The following is a 27,183-nucleotide window of genomic DNA, read 5'->3' as shown; positions in this document are numbered from 1 at the left end:
TGCGTTATGATAAGTCATGTACCCTGCTGATTTTCCTGAAAGGCACCACATAATTGTATGAACTTGTTGTTTATAAATACTTAGCTAATATACTTTCTTCAGGGTCACACAATAAACCCCAGAAAATTCTCTTTCCATTCAGTGGGGCAAAGATTTCACTATAACCCTTCTGCTTCTAGAAGCCAGCTCTTTGCTAAGAAATGCAACATGTAAATACATGTACTCGTGATTCTAGGTAGTTCCAGAGCATTTCACTCTTATTTTCATCTGTGGTTTGGAGGACTGTTTATGTGGTACTGTCCACTATTTAATTACCAACTGTCTAAGGCTCTGAGCAGTCCTGGGAGTTCTAAATGCCTTCTCCTGAACTCCAAAATCTACTTTCTTCTTCTGTCCCTAAATTAAATTGTTATGAGGATTTTCCTCTGTCTTTATGTAAGTCTGTCAACAGCTTGTATGGCTTGCTAGTAAAGCAGCTTCAGCAACCTAGATTAAAATTTTCCATCTATTCTGTCCTATTCATTCAAGTAGTTTTAAAAGATTTACTCCTTTTCTCCTGTAAGTACTGTGCTCTTATCACAAGCAAACCTCTAGTGTATATCCAGTAATGTCATGGTGCCAAATTGATTCAGGCTAGCCCTCCTCCATCAAATGTCCGCTTCATATTTGATTTCCAGAAACTTTCTGTAATTCTTCTGCATGACCACTTTCAAATAGAATCTCCTTTCTATATTTCTGAGAACCTGTCATTTTTCAGCTTAGTGATTTATCACTGCTGTGCACACTCATATTAATAATGTCAGAAGCCTTTTCTCTTTCTGTCTGTTAAGAAAAAGCTCACAGATGCAGCTTCTTTCAGCACGCACTGATATTTGAGTGCTTGTACCCTGGCTCCTCTCCAGCTCCCTCATGTACAAAGCTCTTTTCTGTACAGTGACAGGGGTTAATACATTCTGTGCCTTCTCAGATGTTTTACAGTTTCTCAGAGAGCTTCTATGACTGATTCTCTAATCAAATCCCTTTGGGGAGGGGAGAATCAGTGCTTTGACTATATCCTCTGACAAATATATGACTATATCTTTTTCTGCAGGATATTTCTCCATGTATCTGAACTGGGTTTAACTACCCATTTCAATATAAACAACAAAACACTGAGGCCAGTTTTATCTGCATTCCTGTTGATTTGATTGGGGATTTTTAGTTGGGAGGTGTGGTGCCTTAATGTAGGTTTGCAGCCAAACTCCCACCTAGCTGCTTGCTCATTATTCTCCCCCGCAGGATGGGAGAGAAAAAAGGAAGAACAGGAATGAAAGAGTTCATAGACTGAGATAAAGAAAGGGAGGCTGCTTACCAGTTACCATGGTAGGCAAACAGAGTCAAGTGGAGGAAGATTTACATAATTTATTGCCAGTTAAAAAATTTGCTAATGTGGGTAGTGGGAAACAAAAGAGACAAACATTAAAACAACAGCTTTCCTTTCCATTTTCCCAGGCTCAGCTTGACCTCCTCCCAGACTCCTCTCCTCCTCCCTTGTTATCACTGCGAGTTACACTCAGTCCAAGTCCCTTCAGAGAGGAAGCAAGTGGTGTAAAAGGGGTGTTGAGAGATTGTTACCCTCTTCCATTCCTTTCTTCTCATACCTTTCTTCTCCATGTACGTCATCTGCAGGCTGCAGAGAATATCTGCTCTGCCGTGGAGCACACTCTCCTCTGACCTTGGGGTTCTCTCTGCTGTTTCTCACTCTTTCTAACTTTCCTTCACTCTTTGCTGGGTATTTTTTTCCCCTGTCTTAAATATGTTTTCCCAGAAGTGCCACCATCTGTCCATGGACACTTGGCCTCTTTTCAAAAAGGCCACCCCTGCAGCCTCCCTTCTGCCAAGCCTGGCCCAATACCAAAGGTGCTCCATTAGTGCTTTACTAGAGTGAAGAATTTACACAGTCTTTAACCTGTCCTGTCTGGAAAGTCCCTTATGCAGATCTCCCATCAAGATGACTTAGATGCATAGAGCATGTATAGGTCAGATTTCTCTTCTGAATCAGGTGTTGCAGGATAGCCCTACACAGTCTGTAGACATTCAAACAATGAGAAATAAAAGTCCCACAAAAGATTGTGACTTGTGTATCACAATGTTAATTATTTTTTCATTGTAAAGTGCATGGAATAGAGTCATACAATAAGTATGGCTGGTTAGGGAGGTCAGGGATCTTCACTGCACAGCACAGAACATGGAGGTTTGTTCAGCCTTCCAGAATCAAAATGGTGTTTCACCCCACAGCAAGTCCACTAGGGGCAGGAGTGGCTTTTTCACTGATTTCTGTGAAAATCCACTGATGTGGTGCTGAGTTAAAATACCTGGGGGAACTGCAGCTTTTTCAATCTCTGAAGTGCCTCTTTCTGATGGGAGTCACCTTTACCATATGCTAGGAGCAAAACTGGAACTGGAACATGAGCTGGGCTCTCTGGGCTGGTCGGGAGCCAACTGAAAGCTCTGAGAAAATGGGTGATGCCACCCAGCTCCCTGCCCAAATGAAAAATAGAGGAAACTCTAGGAGAAATTGGTTGACAGTAAAAGCTAGATCTGAGTTTCACATTGTGGAAGAATGAGACAAGCAGGTAGAAATTTAGGACAGAGAATTTTTAACTAATCTATTGTCAATGAGTAGAGAATGGATAACTTGGCAATGGAAAATTTAGGTAGTGGGTGAGTGAAAAACAGCATAGAAATCATAGCAGGCTCTAGAGATAGAAAAGCAGAAGCTCTATATAATGAGCTATGTAATGCCATACCTTGGCATTAGGGGCAGATGTCAGGTTACATTATTTGTATGGAAGTAATTTAACCTGAACTAATGTTAAAAACAGCAAATAGTGATTTCATGTGCCTTGATCAATAGTCCTGCACTGTATATTAATTTAAATTAAAAAGTTTTTGAGGAAGAGGTAAAAATTACCTGGAAGGAGAAATGAAGGTTTCCTTTGAAAGAATTTAATATTATTAGTGATCTTTAATGAATTTAACACTGTTACTGATATTATTATTATTATTGTGATTATTTACACAGATATATGTATCTATACACAAGTTATAAATACAATGAAGAATAGCTGGTCTTTTAGTCACAGCTACCTCTGACACATGCTGTTTCAATTCTCCTTTTCCTTTTTTTTTTTTCCTTCTTCACTACTCAGTTATGCACAGAGAAGCAGAGAAGAGATTTTGGTTATATTGTACTAAATTTTGAGTTTTTAGTACTTTTGGGGTTTAGTATCATAAAGTGTTCTGGAAAGAGACCTGAAGCCATCTGTCATGTGATACCTACCTGCTAAGTAGTAATATGTATGCCTGCAGTTTCTTTTGGGTGAGTGTGGTCTGCCAGGGTTCAGTTGCCTGTAAAAACTGTGTAGACATATCCAAAGTTATTATGTTTTGTAGTGAGATAGTTTTTGATAAATTTTTTTAACTTCCTAATGTGTTGCACATTATTAGTGATATTATTATTTGCCTTACTTCTATAATCTCTCAATGTAAATGTTTCTGAATGATTTTTTTTTTCGTAATGTGTTTTTTATTCTATCAGACAGTGCAAAAGGCATATCCTTCCTCAAAATGCTAAGGTATACTTGTCTGAGGTTTCTATTTTAATAGCTCTTAGAGTGAGGTGGAGTCAGTCTTCCAACAGTGATAGAAATGAGAGGTGTGGTAAGCTTAGAAAATATACTGATTTGCATTCTTCTTTCAACATTCCTATACATTTGATGCAAATGAGCTTTGACATTTGTAGTTTTATAGCTGTTGAACGGCACTATTTAAGTAGGGGAGGAAAATCCACAGAGAGGTATATTAAGGTACTATTCAGAAGACACTAATTATCTAATTTATTAACTTGTCTGTTTAGTTAATGTCAGATGCTTCAGTAAGTATTACTAGACAGTGTGAAATGAGTGCTGTGAGGTATTTGACTAAGCCACAGGAATGAATACCTTCTGAACTTCTGCTTCATTGGCAGCATTTCATAGTTTTACTCACTTCATCCTGGCTAATGTAACTGCAAATGTTGGTTTTAGTCATGACTTTTTTATTACTTACTGAACTCCTGGGCTATGGAACTCGTTAACTATGTCTTTACACAAATGATTATTTGATTTACTAGCAGGGTTTCCTTGAGCTTTCTGGAGGACACTTTAGGTCTTGATTATGAGCAGCAGAAGAAAGAAATGATAACTATGCTGTGTGGGTATTTTCCCCCAGTGCATTATGTTTTTCCTAAGCAATCTTTGTCTTTTCTCAGCTCTTCCAGGTTTTTCTGCTTCTGCAATATGAGGGTAAAAGCAAAATTTGTTGGAAAGTACTTAGCTTTTCTACTTTAAATACTATTTTTTTCTTGCTTTGCGGATGACTGAACTTTTAGCCCAGTGCCCCAGCTCCAGCCAGTATCAGGACTGAGCATGTAGTCCCAATAGGTCTGGGGTGATCAAGCACAGGGCTTGGCCAAGCAAGTACTAATCAGCCAATTGTGCAGATGGAACTGGTCCCCTTGATGCCTGTTCTGTATTTCCATATGTGTTCTTCCCCAAACTATGTTTCAATGTTTTTGGTTCCTCTCCTAAGCATATCCTATTAGATCTTACACAGTCCCCAGGTACTTGTTCCTGTACCCCCTGCCTCATTGCCCCTAAGCTGTGACCCACCAGTGTGAGCCGTGTTATGAAGTAAGAACAAGTTATCCAAATGTGTTGCTGATCTCAGAAGATACAAGCAGGATGAAACCTCTGTACTTATTGTTTCGTTTCTGGATCTATGCTGGAATTGCACAAGAGGTATAAATGAAGTTTTTGCACACCTTTTGTTTTCTTCTGTTCCAGTGCAGTGCAATATAATATTGAAGGGTTGCTTGAACTAGATGCAACCAATTTCGCTCCAAAACTAGTAGCAGTGCAGCAATTGTGTTCAGTACAGCACACTCCCTGGTGAACGCACTTCTCTGCTCAGAAATAACTAGCTCAACTTCTACCTTATCCTCCCAAGTGTAGGCATAACCCTGGCCATTAGTCTTAGGCATCAGTTTCTTGATGCTGCAAAATGGGAACATTTCCTACTTTGTAGGTAGGTTATTTAAACATTGTGGAGTACTTCTATGTGGTAGGTTTCATGTTTGGACATTTGTAAACGAAAGACTGTATCAGAAAATACAGTGAAGGTCAGAACTATTGATGGCATAGGTCTAAATTCTAGGCTACTGCTTACATTTCACTAAAGATGTCTATGCATAATACTGAGGCTAATATTTCACCTTTGTAGTGTCTGTAGGGAGTATGGGGATGCATTACTTTGTCATAGATGAAACGGGATACACATCTCCTGTCATTAGCTGAGGACATGTGCTCTGTTACTTCTGTTACTGTTACTTTGGGATTTTTTTAATTTACCTTTCAATTCTGTGCTTACCATCTTGACAAATATGATTGTAGCCTTTAGTAAAAGCTGCCTTTTGGCACTGAGTGACATGCAGTGACATTTGCAGTGACATGCAATCCTTTGACCTGATTGTCAATAGCTCTTGTGTGTGCAGTGTATACCTGCTTTTTCTAGCACTTACTAATCAATAAAAGCAATATGAACACACAAATCTATTTTCTATGCTTCTTCAAGGGGAATGGTCCCAGATCCCTACACCTCCCTGGAGAAGTCTGGGTAATGCTTGGGCCATGCTTCAGCATTATTAGAACATTTTGTACTACCACAAAGCTTTAGCAAGCATTTATTATTATGTTCCCCCCACCATGCTACTCTGATCACTCTGAGGTTGCTTAACCCAGATGTTATTTTGTAGACCTGATTTTGGTTTCTGACTCAGTCACCTTGGCTTTGGACTCAGTTGGCTTTGTTCTGCCCAGCCTTAGCCCAAACAGAAAATGCATGATGTTTCCTCTCTCAGCTCTCTCTAGTGAAAGCAGCACCTGACCATCTGAACTTTGCCAATAGGGCTCTCATTAAAATGTGTACAGCCAGTGGTCTGCACTGGGTGTCTGCGCTGTACCCCACGTAGAACCTGCCCAGCAATCCTGTCCTCATACATGTTAGGTCATCAGAGCATGGGTTTTTTTGGCAGCAATTGTTTTTTAATTTGTGCCAAATGTCATGGCTTTCCATTCTTCTCTGGAACTCCTCATTTTCTCTCTCAACTTTAGGTGATGAAAATATTTGTTATAATAAGGATACGAAATAGACTTGTCGGAATATACCATTGCTCTCTTTGATATGTGAACTTTGGATGCTGCACCCAGGCCATCTTGGTTTCTGTACTTTTCAGAAGGTAGAATTTGATGAAAGGCATCCATTAGGTTTCCAAGCTAGACTATAAACCTCTGAGCTGCCATGCAGAGCTTTGTATATTGGAAATTCCTTGTTAAACACTGGAGGACTTACAGGAGGACTCTGACGCAAGGAAACTCTTGGGTAAACTCCTCTTTACTGTCCAGAAAGTTTAGCTCATTGTGCTGTGGATGATCAATGCTTATTCCAGGAATTCATCCTAAGGATTCCTCTGGAGGAAATAGCTATTGTGTCCTTTGAGTACTACTTGCAACTTGGATTTCATTCTGCAATGGCAGTACTTCTATGGACCTGGCTGGGGTAATTTTTAAGACTTCTCCCTGGCTCTCATGACTGAAAAATGTGATGGGAAGTATCAGCACTGACATGGACAGAATTCTTAAGTGCTTTTCCTTTGCCATAATTTGGTAGTTGCTTTGGAGAAAACAAAGCAAGCTATCTTTAGAGATTGCAGCATTTACATCTGCCATCTGGCCAAATTAAACAGCACACAAGTGTGTTCACATAATCTGAATAAGTAAAAAATATAGTTTTGAGAGACAGCAAGCTTGAAACTGAACACCTGGAAATTACTGTGAAGCCTGGAACTGGGAAAGAGTTCATGTTGAGTTGTACATTTTGAGCCTGACAGAAGAAATCCCAAGGAGGAGAGAGGAAGAGAGAGAGAGATTGGGAGCAAGAGGTTGATTTTAACCTAAAAAAGTCTCTCTTAAGTGTTTGTAACTGCCTTGTCTGTTCTGGATAGGTGTAAAATTTTATTTATTTGCATTAGCCTAGATTGAGAGTGAGCATTAATTTGGAGGTTGCTGGATGTCTTCTTCAATTTGCGTATTCCAGATGACAAACCCTTGTTTTATTCTGAAAATAGAAAGCTTGGCATTAGGAATGATGACCAGTCTTCATTCTTACCCAGGAATTCCACTTGCTTCACTCCTGGCTCTGCATTTCTATAGGAGGGAATGCATTTCTTCCTGTCAGTATATTAATGTCTGGTTAAGGTTAGGTATTACCTCTCATAAATGTTCCTGTAGAAGTTGGAGACTGGAGAGATTGCCTTTCTGTCATCCAAAATGTCCCTCCCTAAGAACTCTCCTTGGATGCATCCACTTTATTGAAGTGTAGACCCTGTGTTGACATCGGTATCTAGAGAATCTGCAGTTTGGAAAAAGAACAACTTTCTAGGTCTCTTTCTACCCTCTGAGTAGAAAAAGAGACTTAGCCTATCTTGGACCTCAATGGAAGTTTCATTTTTTTCATAAAGTGATCCAGCTCCTGATATTAGAACCACTCAGACTGACAACCTGAGTTAAAAGAGGCTTATCCTCATATCCATAACCCTTGAGTTATGTTTCTCCTCGTATCTCTGCACTGTAAATATGTATAGTGCTTCATAAATCTGAACTATTACCAACTGAAAACTTCTCTGGCCTCTTTTTTTGCTTTGGTAGCTTTCCCCTCAGGCATTGACCTTTTTTTGTGCAATTTATTCTTGAAGTGGGAGGCTGCTGTTCACATTCTTGAATAATGGATTAATAGAAGCTCAGCTGAATGAATGGTCTTTCATTATCTTCAGACTGATTTTCATCTCTTCACGTCATTAGCTCTTGAGTATCCATCCAATCAACAGTGCAGTGGCATGGCTGGATTCTGCTAGCAGCAAGAGATGTTCCCATAAGTCAGATTCAGGGTCTGTGGTGACGTTTCATAATTGAAACACTTTCATTGCTACGCTGCTGAGACATTCCTTAACAGTTCTTCATCCTCTGGCAGCATGAATTTGCACAGTCTGAAGTCTGTAGGCTCACTCAGGACTATATATAATCTAGGTAAACATCTTGGTATGTCATGAGTGATGCTTGTCTTTGATATATCACAGAAGCCACGTAGTAACATGTTGAAACTCTGGGCCACTTTTTAAAACTTGTGTGGCCACTTTGAAAGAAGAAGCAAAAAAAGCTTTGTGGAGGTGGTAGCAGACAGATATGTTATTAAAGACTGAAGTGCAAGACCAAGAGCCTCTTATAAGAATGTGTAATCATAAAGGATTGATGCATTCATCAGCAAACTCATGGATTTGCATACCCTGAAGAATCTTTGCTTTATGCTATGGTCAGCAAAATGGGAGAGAAAGGTTTTGGTATCTGTTTTCAGGGACTGTGAGATGGCCTTGCCTTGAATACAACTATAAGATACCCAGTTTTTGGGTTATAGCTGTCTGCCATACAAGTTCTCTTTCAAGGCTGCTCTTTACTGTTCCCCCTTTGATGAGAGTCTTGTTTCATAGCCTGTCTCATTCATCTGTTGTTAAACAGCAAGCATGAGCTTGTACTGAGGAGAGATGATTTCAGGGTCATTTCCACCCTCCCTGTGTGGTCTGAGGTCTTCATGTCCATTCTGGGTCTGTTGGTGCAGGACTCTGTTTCTGGGCTCTCTCATGGTCAGCACCCTTTTCCTGGTGCCCTGTGCTGAGTAATCCTTGGTGTTGTTATGTCCCTTGGTTAAAAGGTGCCAGGTTGTAGCTAAAATGGAACTTACCTGGCTGTGGGGACCACATTTTCTAGCTCCGAGGTGTTCTCACCTGTCTGGTTGGCTGCACTAATAATGCATGTAATGAGGGAGTCCTGTTTCCTTATCTGACTGCTGAGTTTGGTATGTGTGTCTTTGGTTCATTATTCTCCAGAGCTGTGGTATTCTTGTACTCTGCCCTTCTGGAATACTCAAAGGAGCTTCTGTGGAACACCAGCACCAGCTTGGTGCCTGAGTATATTTAGTTTCCATTTATGAAGGAAAGTTAGCAGAATTAGGGCTGCATAATGGTACAGACAGCTATTTCAGAAATCAAATTCATGTTGGCAGGATCTTTGCTTGGATTTGATTTGCTTATGTGGTTAGAAATGTGGGCTGAAATTTCTGGTCTTTTGCACTGATCTTTCTAGTACAATAAAGGAAGGGAAAACTGTAAATTTTGAGCCCAGGGATGGTGCTCCTGTAACCTGTGAAATACCTCTCATATCTCTTCTCTCTGTGCCTCAAGACCTTTCAAATTCAACATCCAAATTTTGCTCAGTGCATAGGCAGGGCAGTGCTGTCAAACAGTGCCAGATCAGCAAGGGGAAGCCCCAGGCAGGAATAACCCCAGGTACCACCAGTGTGGGTGGCTGATCAGCTGGCATGGGGCTTGCAGAAAAAGCCTGGAGAGCTGGGTGACCCTGGGCCAGCACAGACACATGGCACAAGGGAGGCAAACACCGACACATGTCACAAAGGAGCCTCCTGGGCTACTCTGGGAAGGAAGCTGTTAGCAGATTGATGGAGGTGATTTTTCCCCTCAGCCCAGCCTTGGTGAAAGCACATGTGGAATTCTGTGTCTGTTGCTGGGCTGGCTCCCCAATAGAGGAAAGACATGGACTTACTGAAAAGAGTCCATTGAAAGGTCATGGAGATCATTGAAGGTTTGGAGCATCTTTCATAAATGGAGAGGTTGAGACAGTTGTTGTGTTCAGCTTGGAGGACAGCAGTTTTGAAAGATATCATTCCACTGTGTAAAAATACACTCTGGAATAAGTAAAGAAGGCAGGGATTCTTCTCAGTGTTGTCCAGACAAAGGACAAGAGGCAGTGGACACAAATTAAAGTAACTGTAAATTATATTTAATTAAAGAAAACAATTATTTTGCTATGAGGATGGTAAAACACTGGAGGGCGTTACTCACGTTGTGGAGTCTTGGAGACTCTTCAACCTGACTGGACGTGGCCCAGAGCAATCTGCTGTTGTTGCCCCTGCTTTGATTAGGGCAGTTTGACTAAACTCAAGAGGTCCCTTCCCACCTCTGATACTCTGATTCTCTGGGAGTTGAGATTTCTCAGAGTTAGGTATTTACTTGGCTAGTTAGAGAATGGAAGAATTGCTACATTCAAGAGGGCACAAATTTCATCCTGAGTTTTTCTAGATTGACACATGACATCCTAGATTAGTGATGCTTCTAAAGATCACTGTATATTTGTATTTATACAAGCATATACACTGTTTACATAATGAAAATATTATTTCAAGAACTGCATGATGTTAATATAAGGCCTTGAATTTGGAAGCCTTTTGTGCTGCATTTGTGTTGCACCATCCTTTTTGTTTCTAGACACACTGTCCATGATATCATATATACTTAAGTCTGTAATGCTGAGCTGTAGTTTAACTGTGTTGTAGCAGTTTGTTTCAACTACTTTTTCATTATTTCTATGTTAACTACTTTCATAAGTATGCAGACTGTTCTCTCAGCAGGCTCTTCTCTGTTACTTTGCCTGTTGTGTTATGAGCTCAGGCACAGACCAGTGCTCTCTCATGGTTTAGAGGGATTTAGACATACACCTTAATTAATGTTGAGGATTTCTAAGTACCACTTTTGTCTGAGTGCCCTGATTAACTGTCTTCTAGACAGCCAAAGAAAACTGTCAAGGATTTCATACCTTACTAAAGAAATAGGAGAAATAAGTCTTTTAAATCCTGGCATATTTGTTACATAGGAATGGTAGATAAGTATGACCATATTAATAAAATATACAGTTTTCTGTCTTGAAAAGTAATTTAGACCTTGAGACAGCCGTTTCATTTAAAACATTCATGCACTCAGATGCAGAACTGAGAGGAAAGAGAAGCAGAGAGTTATCACTGTAATCTGCAGAAGAGTTTCTTAGGTTTCATGTACTTTACTGGAGGATTACAGATCATCTTCAGTGTAAATTGTGGCTAAATGGACACAGTGTATTGCCAGGCTGGGCTTCAGGTTCAGGAAAGGCTTCAGCAGCATGCTTTGTTCTGTGTTGACATGCTGTCTCTTGGAAGAGAAATTATAACAAATGTTTTAAACTCTCAATTTAAATTCAGGGGGATTTAAAACCATATTTTCCTGTCTAGGTACACAGACCAGGAGAGTTTAGTATTGCTGTTTGGTAAGCTGCTGCAGACATTGTGTTCTTCAGTGCTATCGATCAACAATGGCCTGTAAGGAGACATCAGCACTTTCTTGCACAGTTACTTTTTTTTGTCTCTCCAAATAAAAAGTTCAGATTTAGAAAGAAAGTTCTAGAAGTTTTTATAAACTAGTGACTACATACTGTAAAAGTAAAACTGTCATTGAGTGGGTATGAAAAAGTGCATAGAAAATGGCTCTATGCTTCCTTTCCTCACGCTTGAGAGTTATCACGAGTATATATAGGGAATTAATGTGTTATCAACTAGTGCTTTGATTAGTTTTGTGGCCTTAAATTCAGAAGGTATGCTATAAATAGTGTTTAGTAAGTGCTGTGTTTTGGAAGCAGAAAATTTTTAAACTACAGTATTCACAGTCAAATGTGATGTGATTAGACACAACACATTCTGTAAATCTTAATATTCCAACTCCACCAAAAAGCTAATTTGTAGGTTTGCCAGTTGGGCTATATTAGTTTCCTGGCGTGGAATAAGGCACATGGAAAAGGGCTGGCTGCTTTTTCTTTTTTTCCTAGGGACCAGGGACAAACTTCTAACCTTGTTGGGCTGCTCGTTAAACCTAATGTTCCAACTTTGGGTTCTTCAAATTCAAGCTGTGGTTGGATCTAGTTTAAAGAACAGCAGTTATGTTATATGCATTTGTCTGGTCCATAGGCCTGACATATGGGATGTGTTAAACTGAGGTCCAAGTGCAAGGATGATATCACCAGCACAGAACAGTAATATCAATGTCAGAAGTGTGGACTAGTGAGTTGCTGAATTTTGGAGCTGGACACTGCCTCACGTCCCATAATTTTTTTAACCCTTTTTAATAAATGATGTGACATTTTGCTAATGTAGATTTACACTGCCCTTGTCCTCAGTGGTGCTTCTGCTCAGTGTGGTGCTGTCAGTTGCTGTGGAGGACTGGCTGTTCTCTGTCATTCCTGCTTTATTCACAAGGTATTTTTCACTCACTGCTGGCATCAAACTTCTTGCCTTTTGTGCTTTGTTATCCTGTGAACGAGTCCTCTATTCATACTGAATTATTATTATTCACCTCTACTTGAACTTTCTTCCTCTCCTTCCACATATATTATTTGAGTTTCCACTATGACAGGGAGTAAGAAAGGAAACGACATATTGCAGACTCTGAAAGAATTATAGTCTTAACTTCTAGCAGGAGAAGTGTGTGTTTTGGCTCTTGAAAATGAGAATGGAGTTTCATACCAAGGGGAGGCAAAATATCAAATGTGTTTCTGTAAAACATATCATAACTGCATGCAAATTGAACTGGTTTGTCTAAAGTGTTGAGTCCTCCCGTGTGACAGTGCCTGTATTTGCAGCTTCTCCCTTTGCCTTTCAAGGAGCTTTCAAAGAGCAGTAGTATTGACTCCAGGAGTCAAAATACCCTTCTCTAGATTAAAAATTATGGTTTTGTATTTCTGTGTGAGTAAGGCTTGCAGGTTTTTTTGGTTGAGCTTCTGTTTTTACCATTGCTCACTTGCTCACAGCACGTGTGTGGAAGAGTAGCCGCAGGTAGGGAATGCAGCCCTGGAGAGGTGGTCAGTGTTTCCAGGAGCTTGTCAAGCCTGCTGTGCTCTGTGCAGCCCCCACACTGTCAGAGCTTCTCTCAGGTCTCTCTCTACACTCCATTCCCTTCAGTGGGATGACTCAAGGGTCCTGTTTTGCAGGCTCCAATAACACTCCCTCTATCCCAGAAAATTCTATCTGGATCTTTCTTTTCAGCATCGCCATCACGGGCGTCACTCTCAGACAGTTTTGGCATGGTTTTGAGAGTGGTGTAACACTTGCATATTGGAAGTGCCAGCAAATCACCTTCAGTATCTAGAGGCTTGAGGAATCAAATTCAGAAAACTTCATTTGGCAGATGCAAAGCTCTTTCAATGCTGACTCTTTGAAAAATTTCCCTGAAACCAAAGAACCAAAATTCTTCATGGTGGTTTGATTTTTGGTGGTACTGAAGCAGGTTTTGTACAAATACCTCACCCTGAAACATTGTTGGTAGCCCTTTGCTGTCTGTTGGTGCCTTTGAAGGTGAAATTTTGAGCCTGTACCATCGGTGAAAAGCAGAAATGAGCAGGCAGAGTCCCTTCCTCCTCAGCTTTCTGGCAGAGTGGCAAGTTCATTCTGCCAAGTAGTACTAGGAAGATTGTAAATTTGTTACAGAAAGTGCATTAATATTTTACTTTCTCCCCCATAAAAATTCTCCTCCAATTGTAAGTGAAGCAACTGCAGACAGTTGCTGATGCAAAATATACAGGCGGTTATTCTGACTTCACAATTTGTGCAATTCTGTTGTTTTTGCTTTCCTAAGGATCACAGGCTCTGTTATTGTTTGTTGTGGAATGCAGCACTTGAATCAGAATTATGGTTTCTATATGATAGGAAACATGATATAAAATTTGGTAACTGGTCTCTTCCCTACTGTCCTACTTTTGAAAGTGGTGAGTATGGATACTTCAGAGGGAAGTGGGGCCTTCTCTCTCTCTCCTCTTCTTGATGACTGAATAAAAGGGAAATAAGCACACTATTGAACCTGATCACATTACTGAACCTTGTAGTAGACTAAAACACTGAGTGTTGAGAGCTTTATTCTATGGAATGATATGCTGTCATCCTCCTTTAAGAAAGGTTGTTGGGAAAATTGCCAATTAAAGTTGTGTATATACTTGAAATGTTCAAAATTACCCTCAAACCCTACAGGAATTCATGACCATGTATGACTGTATGGAAAGATTATTGAAAAAGACATTTGCAAGAACTGGCAATGGAAACTGGCTAAGCACAGTGGGGTGCAGAAATTATTTGCTACATACTGTGTCTTTTAGACTAAATTAATTAACTAGGATGTCATGGTGTTTGTGTTCCTATCAGGTTTTGGTTTTAAAGATTCTATCACCGCTTTATTCTGTTTAATATCTCACTGTTGTTTATTCCCTTTTAGGGAACTTTCTACAATTCTATTAAGTACAACAAGGAGAAAACATAAGCAAAATAGTGGGTGTACAGAAGTAACAAAACCTAAATGTTTTATGCAGAAAAGATGCAACAAGTATCTCCTACCTACGAAGAATGAAACAAATTTTCACACTGTGACCTTGCAGTACAATCTTGGATCAAACCTCACAAGTTTCTTTAACAAAAAATAATTGGATTATACTATTTGCATTGATCTGATGATGTGGAAATAAAACATTGAAAGGAATGTCGTTATTGTTTTCTTTATTCTTTGGATTTTGCTTCACTGAATGGATTTACTAAAACTGATAAAATCTTTCACTACAAAGCCATCACTACAGGATTAAAAAAGCCTTATAGGCAAAACTTGTTGATAGGAGATTATATGAAATATTACCAAAGGTAATAACTGGGTTTCATACTCAGCATAAAATTTTAGAAGCAGAGGACGAAAATACAACCGCACAAATCCTGTTATCCTCATTGGGCTGTATGATTAAACTGCTGGGATAACACTGAAAGGTACATCTGTGCTATTGTACAGCTGCTTGGATGTGAATCAGGGGTCCTGTGCTTTCATTCTTACTGGTGTTGAGTAGCATTTTACTTTGCCAGTAGCTCTATTGAAGCTTGCAATGCTAGTCATGGCCGGTGTGAGAATGGCACAATTGTTAATGAAAGACAGATACTGCAAGCAATACAGACTGATGAACAGGAAGTTTATTTGCCAAAGATATTTAAAACATTAATTTTGCCATGACTGGTAGATTCATAATAAATCACAAAACAGATTCCAGTCCCACTGAAATCAAGGGAAGTTTTTCTGTTGACTTCAGTGACATAAAGATTTGGACCTCTTTTGGATTTATGTTCCAATTTAAGATCATTTTTCTGATGCTTACTAAATGTCCCCCAGTGTCAGTACATTAAAATGTGTTGCCAATTCAAATAGTGTTGTCTTGTACTGTAAAAGCTAAAATAAAATATTTGCTTTGGCATCATTGTAAGTGGAATTTTTGTCATGTGTTTAGAACTTATTTTGCACTGCTAGCTGCACGTAGGAAATGTTCCCTGTTCTTCTAAAAATATTTGTAGTACACGTTTAAGACATTAACTGTAACTTTATGGATTGGGTTTAATGCTCAGTGGATTTACACTACGGTATGAATCTAACCCTTAATTATTACCAATGGAACTCCTTCTGCACATCAGATTGGTTTTGCCTGTGAGATTATAGCTTTGTATTTAATGAAAAGATTGTCATTAATAATATGTTGTGAAAGTTTAAAGTTGCTAACCATGTGTTTTATTTTCTCTGTGTATCAGGAGAATTTCTTGGAAGCTAATGCAAACACCTTTTAGATAATTTCTCACTGACTTACTTCTTTTATTTGCTGAACATCTCTGCTCAAATCAGTTTATTTCTGGCAGTGTACTTGGTGATTCCTGTTAGCACCATGTTGAACTGTTAGTATTCTTTGTGTACTAACTTATACAGTGGATCATGAAAAAAATGATAAAAGCTGGGCTGCAGCTTTATTCACTAATCTGTGTTTGTTTTTTACTGTACTGAGGGCCAGGATTTTCATCCCTAAATGGTTTATGATGCATCATATCTATTATACTGAACTTGCTTTACTTTGCCTTTCCTACTTCCCTTCTTATTCTATAGAAAATCTGGTGTGGAGTTTGTACTTTTGTACTTCAAACAGCAGCTCTCATTTCTTATACCCGTGTAACATGATTCCTTTGTTTCCCTCCCTACAGTATGAGTCCACTGTTTCAGCCACCTTAGTTTTACAGTCACACATCCACTTCTGTAGAACATGGCAATTCTGTCTGAGGTTCTGAAAATCTTTTCCATTCCCTTACTTCTCTTCCTGGCATTTTCTCAAACTGAATGTGGCACTTCTGTTTTGGCTTCTCGGTTGGCTCATAGTGCAATTTGTGTCTAATCTCTACTTCCCTTCCTTTGATTTTCCCACTGGTTAGTTAAGCCTTGGACACCATGAATATGTACTACTGCTAATTCTCATCCAATCTTTTCTGTTGTTTAGTTTGTTTTTCTTTTAATGCTCTTGTAATTTTCTGTATATCTTTAAGACTAAAACTTCATTCTCATGCCTGTTCTCATAGAGACTGTGAATTTGAGTCTGAGGTCTTTGCATTTTACCTCTGCTGTATTGAGTGCCTCCTACCTAGGTTTAATACATTATATTCAATTGGCCTCCAGTTTTGCTCAATTCCCAGGAGCAGGAGTGAGATTCACTTCTGGATTTACAAGTCTACAGTGATGCCTAGTGGTTTTCTATAGGACTTTTGAGATGTATAGAAACACCCGGTTTTCACTATTGCCTGTGAAAAGGGCCTTGATAATTGTTTTATATGTCTGCATCTCCAGGTAGCTCTCTCTGCACTGTCTGTGCCTAAGGCTATGTGTCATGCACTGTGTATGGGCACTGAAATTGTGTATGTGCTTTGGGAATGAAAACCAACTCTTGGATTGGTTGTGCTGTATGGCAATTAGTATTTTCTTTCTCAAGTATTTTTAGAAGGAGGGTTTCTTTTCATAGGCCTCCCAAAAGTAATTTAGAACACTTTAATGAAAGAACTGAAGTAGATAATGGCCAGACTATTCTATAACTGAGGTTAGAATAGGCTTGTTTACTCATTTTGCTTTTTTCTATGGAAGAAAGCTTTAATTACCAAGCTTAGTGGGAGGAGGAAGGCATATATTTATTGGATTACAATTTTATTGTTGAATTAATAATATTGATTTAATTTTAATGATTTACAGGAAGCCTGTTTACCTGTAAAACTCCAGCAATTGCAGATATTGTGATACTAGTAGATGGTTCTTGGAGTATTGGCAGATTCAATTTCAGGCTCGTTCGACTGTTCCTGGAAAACCTGGTTTCTGCTTTCAATGTGGGATCTGAGAAAACAAGAGTAGGTAAGGTGCCACACTTTTTTTGTAATATTTCTCCAGCAATGTAAAGATGTTATCATTTTAGGATAGTTAACAGCTAAATGCTAAACTTTTTTGCAAGATTCATCCTCATCTAGCACTTCTATCATCAGAGTAATGCTGTTGGAATGTTTGTAGTATTAATTCTTCACAGTTTACTGTGATCCTCAACTTAGTTAACTCTAATGCAATGCCAGTGAAAAATAAATACTGTGGAAACAGTCTTACTGGCTTCAGTCAGCATTAGCCTCAAACACTTGCAGTTTGATTTGTGCAGGCATAATGTGCCAATGGTTGGCTTTTCCTGTGCTTTAAACTGGCTGAAAGGTATATTTCTGATCTGCTGCCATTCAGAAGTACATTATGTAAAATTGTTCTTCTAAAGAATTTTTGCAATGCTGATAACTCTGAAAAAGTTTTGTATTTCTTTGCTTTTCATTCAGTTAGCGCTTGAGTAAAAGGCCTTGAAAGTTAATTGAGGGGTTGTCACCTAGAGCAGCTTCATGCTACTTTTTGTTGTCAACCAATGCAGTTTTTCTAGTATGGTAGCAAAGCTACTTGCATTAAGCTAATTGGTAAGGTACTGGAAACCAAGTACATAAAGTCTATATACTTGAAAAAACCTGTTTTATCTTCTGATGGATTACCTTCATTTCTGGTTCTTTAGGTCTCGCACAGTACAGCGGGGATCCCCGAATTGAGTGGCACTTGAACGCCTATGGCACAAAGGAAGCTGTTCTGGATGCAGTCCGGAATCTGCCCTATAAGGGAGGGAATACATTGACAGGTACAGTGGATGCTTTGGCTCTTGCCTTTTATTAAAAACATATTCTGCTGCACAGCTCAAGAAGTGCCAGTGCTGGTTTTGAAGGGTAGAAAGGATAGGGGTTTTGCAACTTGCCAAGGGCTTTTTCCAGGGTTATTTAAGCCTTTTCTGAAGCACTTGTCCATTGGCTTCACTGGGAATCAGGACAGGGTCTCATAAAACAAAGTTACCTAACTCTCTGTGCTGGCAGGAAAATCTTTTGCCTGCTGGGAGGGAAATGCAAAATCCATTTATAATGTTCATGCACAGAGCTTTATTCTGGAGAAGGAAAGAATGTTGTTTGACAACTGGTAATATTAACTTTACAAATGACCACCCAGGGCTTTTAGGTTTCCATTGACCTTTTAGTAGTTAAAGCACTGAAGCCTCAGAGACACTTAGTGATGGATAAAGGGGAGATGCCTGACAATCTGGAAAAAAGTGCAGTCTCTGAATACAATTCCAGTGTCATCAAAGCAGCAGTTAGTAATGTTGGAATGATACCCAAAGACCCAGACATGGCTTTAAGTAAATTGTTGCTTTTTTTTTTTCCCCATGGCGAGTAAGGAGCAGAAGAAACAATAAGCAGCAGTCTTTATTTTGGTAGGAGTGATTGCAGTGGGACAAAGGACAGAAAACTCTAGTATCATTCTAGGCAGGAGATTACTGGGTGGTAGGAAGTAGTAAATTATCATGATTATTTTATATGGATTTTAGACGAAAATGAGTTAGAAACATTAGCTGCGCAAGATTTAAAAGAGTTTTCAGATAAGATCTCATGGTGTGTGTAAGTTTGTCCTGGACCTGTTGTTCTTCTTTCCTTTTAAATAATTAACATTTATTAAAATCAGATTTTCCCGAAGAGTAAATAAAGCTTTTTTTTTCAGCTTGTAAGTTGGGAAGAAAATAAAAAAACAAACAAAAGTAAGATTATATGTAGCATGAAGATTTACTAAGCTATCCAGAGCATGTGCTTTCATATAAGCAATATAGATAGAAGGAGAGGGAACTTCCTGTTCTAACTTGGTAGAACTTGGTAGAGTAAGAAAAAAAAGATGACGCATTTGCAGAAATATCAATTTAGGTTTTCATAGCCATCAATCAATCAATCAATATTTAAAATATATTGATTGATCAAAAGACTGCTAAAAATAAATTTCAGCTTCTCTGTGATTTAGGCTGCTGTTGGAATTTAATTTTTCAGTAAATAAATTCTTCTTTTATGCTTATTCTTCATCAGAATTTTTACATTGAGTAGAAAAACAAACACTGTGATATTGGCAAAGCTAATGGATGTTTTCATCTGTGAAAGTCTTTTAAAATGTTTTCTTTTTTAGGTCTCGCCTTAACTTACATTTTGGAAAACAGTTTTAAGCCTGAAGCAGGTGCAAGACCTGGGGTATCTAAAATTGGGATACTGATTACCGATGGGAAGTCCCAAGATGATGTTATCCCTCCTGCTAAAAACCTACGAGATGCTGGCATTGAGCTGTTTGCTATTGGTGTGTATTCTGCCACAGCCATGTACATGTCCCATTGTACTCTGGTGTGTTTGTATCTGTTGCTGGCTGTACTAAGGAAATGTTCTTTTCTGCCTGCATTCATCATTAATCATATCATCATTCATTTGTGTCTTTTATAAGAATTGCTTATAACATTGCTGTTATAACTGGAATTTAGCAGTATACTTGGATGCTACATTTTCATGAGACAGCTGAAAAGATGCCACTTACACTGGCAGAAATTGTATTGACATCTTAAAAACAGAGCACTTTGTGATTGGTCATTAAAACAGAGTTTTAAATTATTCGTTTTTTATCAATCTCTGTGTATACAAGATTTTTTCTTTTTCGTTGCAAATATTTTCTTTATTTTCCTTTCCAATAAAAGGTGTAAAGAATGCAGATATAAATGAACTCAAAGAGATTGCCTCTGAGCCTGATAGCACACATGTCTACAACGTGGCTGACTTTAACTTCATGCATACCATCGTGGAAGGTCTTACCAGAACAGTGTGCTCACGAGTAGAGGAACAGGAAAAGGAAATCAAAGGTAAACAGAAACAAAATTTAATGTAACTTATGATGAACTTAGAGCTGCAACTCAAATACCTGCAGTTCTAAGCTGGCTTTTGGCACTAGACTCATGCTATATATTCTTTTGCTTTTGCTGTCAGGGAAATTATCTTCCTAGCTATGTTTTATTCCTGCTTAGATATCTCTGATCTTTTGCTCTCTGTTTTTAGTAGAGGTAAATATTATGGTATTTGATAGTACAAAAAAAAAAGCACATTCATTCTGCTGTAAGTATTGCCAAGTGGCGAGTAGGGAAATCTTTCTGTAATACAGAGTTTTGGGGGTGAATTAGTTTAACAGCTGCACATGGAATTGCTGTGTTCGTGCTGTGCTTTCCATCTGTTAACTTAATGTTTTTTCTGTCTCATAAGTACTCAGGAGTTTTGACTATTTAGATTAGTTTCTGCCTCCTCTTTCTTATTTAATACGCAAAACATATATTTTGGCTCACAAGAAAAGATGGCAGCAAAGAAAATTGTTCTTATATGAAAAAAACCTCCTCTAACTACAATTATTTTGTCTTTTCTGAAGAAAAGAAATGGCTGTGAAAAAATGTTGCAATTTGCCAGAAATACAGTTCTACCTGAGGCCTTTCTTTCTGAAAGGTTTCAGTGGATTTTGTTTCTATTTATAGGTTTGTGATTCCTTAATAGCACAGAAATGCTGAGTTATTCTCTCTCTCTCATAATATATATGGAATATTATAGATTCCATATATATACACACACACACATTGAATATAATACATATATTCAATATAACATATAGATATATGTAATCTATATCAATAAGGAAGGTTCTCTTGAGCAGAAGAAAATGGAAAAACTGTGGATAGATGAGACATCTTTGTGGAAAATGATTGCCAGAGAAAATCACCATTGACTGTGTCTCTTCAGCAGGCTGACAGGCAGTATCAGTTTCCAACCTGCTGAGGAGCACAGGAGATCACAGCTGTATATGTACTTGTATGTTTTTAATGTCTGGGAGGAAAGCAGCCTGAAAAAAAACCTAGCAGAATGGTCTGGAAATAGTGATGGGAAGAAGCTCAGGAAGGCTTAGTATTGTATTTTTGTCCTTTTCATATAAAGGTTTATGAAAGACCAGGGAGGTTTAGTCCCAGAGAAACTCTTTGTGCAGTACTCATTATTACTTCTTTGTTTCCATTGAAAATAACTTAAATAAGTGTGCAGTAGCCAATTATTTGATTTTCTGATGAGGAACAATATTTAGAGATTCAGGATATATAACAAACGAAGCAGTTTTTATGCAGAAGGGAATAAAAATTTGTGTTGTCTCCAACCTAGGAACAATTGCTTCTCTTGGGACTCCCTCAGATTTGGTCACATCGGAGGTGACAGCAAGAGGCTTCCGGGTCAGCTGGGCCCATGCACCAGGCAAAGTGGAAAAGTACAGGGTGGTGTACTACCCCACTCGAGGAGGACAGCCAGAAGAGGTAAGAGGAGGAAAAGATGCCCAGAAGTTTTTAATGCAGGAGGGGCAACTAACCAGACAGGAAATCTGTGGCCCTCTTATAAATGCACCCTGAAATTCCCCCTGAGAGCTCCAGAAAGGAGGTTGGTCACACTGGATGGTCACAAAAGTTAGGTAGTAGCCAGGCTACATGTCTGTCAAACAATTTAAAGTAAATTAAATGCTATAATAATAATTACTTGTAGGGGGTGGGGTGAAGTGCCTGCATTTTTTCTTACCACATATTGTTACTTGAAACAACTGTAGTGACACTCCCTGCACCAACCTGTTTACAAGAATAGAAGAGGTAGGAGGTGATGGTAAATTATAAGAAAAAGATATTCATAAAAAGAAGATTGTATATTTTGGGACATCTACAATTGGCCATTAAAAATTTGGAGAGAATTGTTTGTTTGGATGGGACTTCAACATTTTGGAGATGGAAAAATTGCAGTGGAACAAGCTTTTGATTCCAGCTGACAACTTATCAAATTGAATGGAAACATAGAAGAGCAAAAGGACTTAACTAAGGTTATACTTTGTTTCCTTTTGCACTAGAAGCTAGCTTAGGAGAGATATGTATTGATGGAATTTTGAAGTACTCTTTATGTGTGTAGTAAAGGAATATTTATCATGATATTTTATCAAAAAGTGCCATGTCTGCATTCTTAAACTGTGTCCCATACACTTTATTCAGCTAAGCTCTTCCTTTGTCCTGAATGGCTATTTATATCAGATAAGCATTTTGACTATGCATATGGTTGCTGTTCTTTCAGACACTTTACTGTATATACATGCAGCATGAACTGAACCTTAGTACAGCGTAAAAATTGCCTGGAAGAGGAATTGATTGATTTTTATGGTAATATAGTTTGTTTGCTTTATGCATATTTAGTTAAATTTTCTTTGAAACAGGTCGTGGTAGATGGAAGTGAATCAACAGCAGTTCTGAAAAACCTGATGTCTTTAACTGAGTACCAGATAGCTGTATTTGCTATCTACTCCAATGCTGCCAGTGAGGGCCTCCGTGGGACGGAAACCACACGTGGGTATCCTTGGTGTGCTGGGTGCAGATTTGACTAGTCAGATATGATTAGTCAGACTGTGCAGGCATTAGTCTTTGTGAGAAATAAACACAGAAGGGAGTCTTTTTCAATTTACCTTATTTTAGTGCATTTGCCCTAAATTAAATTTTGTTTTAATAATTCTGGGCTAACTTGCTAAGTCCAAATGCTCTGTGGATATTTAAAGACTGAGAAAGGTTTTGTCTCTGGGCTGAACTTTGAAGTCGGTTGTATTGAACCCTAAATTAGAACATTCCTATGTTTTGGGTGTGGAGCCAAATTTTACAAACTAGATTTGTAGCTGGAGATGATCTGATGAGTGGAGATTTAGATGGGACCTGGGAAACCTGCATGTGATTCCCACCAGTGCCAAAGATTGCAAGGTAACTCTGTAAGTTTCTTTCTCAGTTTATTAATTATTTTCTGTCTGTAAAATGATGCCTTGGGATATTGTAAGACTTAATACATTTACAGTTTAGTGGATTTGTATACGAAGTATAGGGGTTTTTTAGTAAATGTAAAAATATTAGGAATGGAAGTAAAGAGTATATTTATAGTTCAGACTAGGAGACAAGAAGTCCTTATGTGGTATATCAATAGCTGATATGTGCTGAAAGAACAGAGCAGCAGGGCTCAAGAAAATGATAGGATTTCTATAGTGCTTTACCACCTTCCTGACCCAAGTGATCAGGGAGCCAGTGCTCTGCTGCAGGTCATACATAGAAATGAGGAGGAGATCACATCCTACAAGCTCAGGAAAGGTCCCTGCTGGCCAGTTGGTAAGCAGCTGGCTGGAGGCTTGCATGGATAATCAAGAAGCTTGTAAGAGAACTCAGACATCAAAAAGAAATGTGTATGAGTGATGTATAAGAAGAGACAAATGACCCAGGAGAAGTATAAAGCAGGGGTAAGTTTAGAAAAGTAAAGACCAATCTGGAGCTGAATCTGGCAAGCAATGTGAAGAGGAAAACAAGTTTAACCTTATGCATTTTAAAAAAGGGAAGTGCAGAGTCCTGACCCTTGTGAGTGCCAGCCCCATGTGTCACTACACATTGAGGGTGCCCAGCTGGAAGGGAGCTCTGCAGAGAAGGACCTGGGGGGTCCTGGTAAGCAACAAACTGGCTGTGAACCAGCAGAGCACCCTTGTCACAAAGAAGGCCAAGAGCCTTCTGGATTGCATTAGAAAATGGTTACCAGCAGATTTAGGGAGCTGATGATTCTTGTCCTCTGCTCAGCACTGATGAGGCCACACCAGGATGCCTGGTCTTGTGCTGGGTTCTCCCAACAAAAGAGAGATGTGAACTTACTGTAGTGACTTCGGTGAAGGGCTGTAAAGATGATTAAGGGCTTGGCACATCTTTCCTAAGAGTCTGAGACAACTTGGACTGCTCAGCCTGGAGAAGAGAAGGCTCAGGTGATCTTGTTAATGCATCAAATCCATGATGTGAGGAAGTGGAGAAGAGGAGTGAGCCAGACTTTTCTCAGTGGTGCTTACTAGCAGGACAAGAGCCAATGGGCACAAATTAAAAGCCCATGAAATTAAATTCGAACGGGAGAAGAGACAGTTTTATTGTAATGGTGGTCAAACACTGGAATAAGTTGTCCAGAGAAGTTGTGAAGTCTGATCTCTGGAGACATTTCGAGCCCAACTGGACAAGACTCTAAACAACTTGCTTTATCTGAACCTGACTGAACAGGGAAGTTAATTAGCCCAGCTGACCTCAAGAGATGCCTTTCATCCTCAGTGGTTCTTTGATTCTGTGTCAGGGCTAATCTTCTCAATCTGAAAACAAAATAGAATCATATAAAATTATTTTAGACTTTTATTTTAGTCTCAGTCCTCCAAAATGTCATCTCCTGCCATGTTTCACCCCATGAGGCACTGTTAGGACCTGTTTAATTTATTGAAGCTTAGAGAACAGTCATATACTGAGCCAACAGGATTGTTCTGTATTGCCCCTGGTATTCCTTTGAAGTCACCCAGTCAAGTTCTGACAGAGCCCAGCCCTGCTGCCTTTCAGAGATCTGATCAGATCACACCCTAAGGTCATGCAGCATCAAGTGTTTTATACAGCTGTCTTTGATAGTGTGTTGGAAGTAATAGTCTGACATGTGCAAGTGTTAATCACTCCACATGCTAAAAATACCTGCAATTTTAAAGTATTTTTTTTTTACTATTCTAATGGAAAATTATGGAAAATTCTAGTTTACATTCCTGCCTGTGTGAGAGATACTGATTAAAATAGTCACCAATTGCATTTGTTTATCTAGAACATTGAAAATAGTTTATAGGTATGTGAAATCTAAACAGAAGATGCATAATGTAGGAATAAGTAGAAAGTTTTGTGATTTCATAGTCACTTTTAAATTGAAATAAATATGAAATTTATTCACATATTAATTTGCTAAAAATATGTTATTAACTGGTTTAGTTTATTCCAGCTGGTTTAGTTTATTCCAGCTGGTTTTAGTTGGTTTAATTTATCCCTATGTTACCTGAATATTAAGATAGTCTGGTAACTGTCCAAAATGCAAACCAGCATTATCTACTCGATATTTATATTTGAGATTCTTTGGCTGAAAATTCCACCAGAAAACACCACATTTTATTTCCAGTCGCCTCTTGTCAGGTTTAATATATATTGTTGGAGTATCTACTGGTTCCTGTTGAGAGTGAAAATGCAAGTCAGAAGTTGCAGTTGGAGGACACTTTTCCTATCATTTTTTTAAGAATTAAAGTAAGGGGAAGAACAGGTGATGGATACTCTATGACCCTGGGGCAGTTTGAATAGGAATGAGACAATGTGGTGCAAGGTGGCTTCAGGACATCTCAACATGTAGTTTCTTGCTGTGGGTATCAGAAGTGTGAGTGGAGCTCTGAGCAAGGAGACTGAAGTACATTTGAAAATGTTCATGGATAGTTTCTCCCTGTAATTAGAAAAATTGTGAGAATTCATGGGAGCATCAGTCAATTGAAGAACAAGGGTTTAAACATGATGGAGGTAGGTTGAAAAAGGTTTGAAGGGGGTAGGTGGGGTAACCTGGAAGTGGAAACTCAAGAGAAAGTTGAAGTTTTGCCACTGTTTACAGACATGAATGACTCCTGAGTGAACAGCCTCAATGAACAAGAAAGGATGAGGCTGCCATGGTTCTGTTAGAGCTCTGTTAGAGCTTCTTGAACATAATGTAAGAGATGTACTTGGAGACACCAGCTTGACAGGGTGCAGCTTTTGCTTGGACAAGGAGTCCAGAGGAGCTCTGTGACTGAAATTAGAATTTGTTCCTGAATACTTGTGTGCAGATCAGATTCTTCAGAATTTCAAACAGGAAAGGTTTTGTATCAGTTAGCAATTGCCTTCTATTCTTTCAGACCATTCAGTCATTTTGGGGACTATTCTCAATGTATAAATTCCAAAGGAGAAATCAAAGTTCCTTCATATCTCTCCATATTCATGCCTGAATATTTTGGTTGGATTCTTCAGTGGTGTACCAGCAGTGGAGAGGCCATGGGATGTTATTCTGTGAGAGGAATAAAGTGAGGACAACCAGGAAAGAGCAAAATACTACTCTAAAGAGTTACAGAAATGCAAAGAAACATTTGGAAACCCAGCTTGGTGCTATTTTCTGGTATCAGTGCCTTAAATCCCCAAGTAAATCTCCTAATATTGTTTGAATTTCACTCAACTTATTCTTATTCTCCCTCGCCAGGGTAGCATTTGCCATGATTTGCAATGGATGACCTTACCCATATTTGCATAATCCCACTGCTACAGGCCTTGGGGCCAGTTTGGAGAGTCCAGGCCTTAAACAGGCAGAAGTTTACAGCCAAAATATTTTGATCAGTGTGCTGATCCAGGGTTTTTCTAGGCTATTGTACATCATGCCTGTCACAGCCACACTCTGGTTTGGGAATTACTCCCTGAAAGAGCCACCCCTTAAAATTGCTACTGATTCCTAATAGCAACTGTGCTGAAGTGCTTTGTGAGGCATAAATCTGCCCTGGCATTGGAATTGGCTTGGGTTAGCATTTCCTTGTTTCTCTGATTCTGAGTTCTTTTATGCACCAATTAGATCTCATTTGTTGGATACAGACAGCACTTCCATGCCTGGAGACAGCTATATTCCTGTGTGTTTCCTGTGGTAAACCAAACTGTTTAAAGAACAGCTGGTTGTTCAAGTGAGAGAACTGAAGTGTCTGTCTCTTGTTCCACTGCAGTTGCCTTGCCCATGGCCTCGGATCTGCAGCTGTACGACGTGTCCCAGAGCAGCATGAGGGTGAGGTGGAACGGGGTCCCGGGTGCCACAGGGTACATGATCCTCTATGCTCCCCTCTCAGAAGGATTGGCAGCTGATGAGAAAGAGGTGATGTATTGTGCTGTCATTTGAATAGCAGTTAATAAAAACAAAACAAAGCAGTCTTTTAAAGAACAAACTAGTACGTGTTTTTTACCCTCTAATGTGATCAGCAAATACTTGGGGTTTTTTCCATGACTTGATTAAGTACTGTATGTGTCACAG

At 39.0% G+C, this 27,183-nt stretch overlaps 1 protein-coding gene across 2 annotated transcripts in view; it reads left to right on the top strand.

Annotated features, from left to right (window-relative positions):
- The window catches only part of COL14A1 (collagen type XIV alpha 1 chain), a 111,561-nt gene that overhangs the window by 13,950 nt on the left and 70,428 nt on the right, over positions 1-27,183 (top strand). For both annotated transcript variants that reach the window (XM_084201510.1, XM_084201509.1), the window contains exons 5-11: positions 17,081-17,236; positions 17,919-18,038; positions 19,394-19,558; positions 19,947-20,108; positions 21,436-21,584; positions 22,517-22,646; positions 26,882-27,027. In XM_084201510.1, coding sequence (XP_084057636.1) covers positions 17,081-17,236; positions 17,919-18,038; positions 19,394-19,558; positions 19,947-20,108; positions 21,436-21,584; positions 22,517-22,646; positions 26,882-27,027 — 1,028 coding nt within the window. The remainder of the gene's footprint in view (positions 1-17,080; positions 17,237-17,918; positions 18,039-19,393; positions 19,559-19,946; positions 20,109-21,435; positions 21,585-22,516; positions 22,647-26,881; positions 27,028-27,183) is intronic.

Source organism: Fringilla coelebs, assembly GCF_963513975.1.
Source record: "Fringilla coelebs genome assembly, chromosome: 1".
NCBI lineage: Eukaryota > Metazoa > Chordata > Aves > Passeriformes > Fringillidae > Fringilla > Fringilla coelebs.
This window is presented reverse-complemented; position numbering and strand designations above follow the sequence as displayed.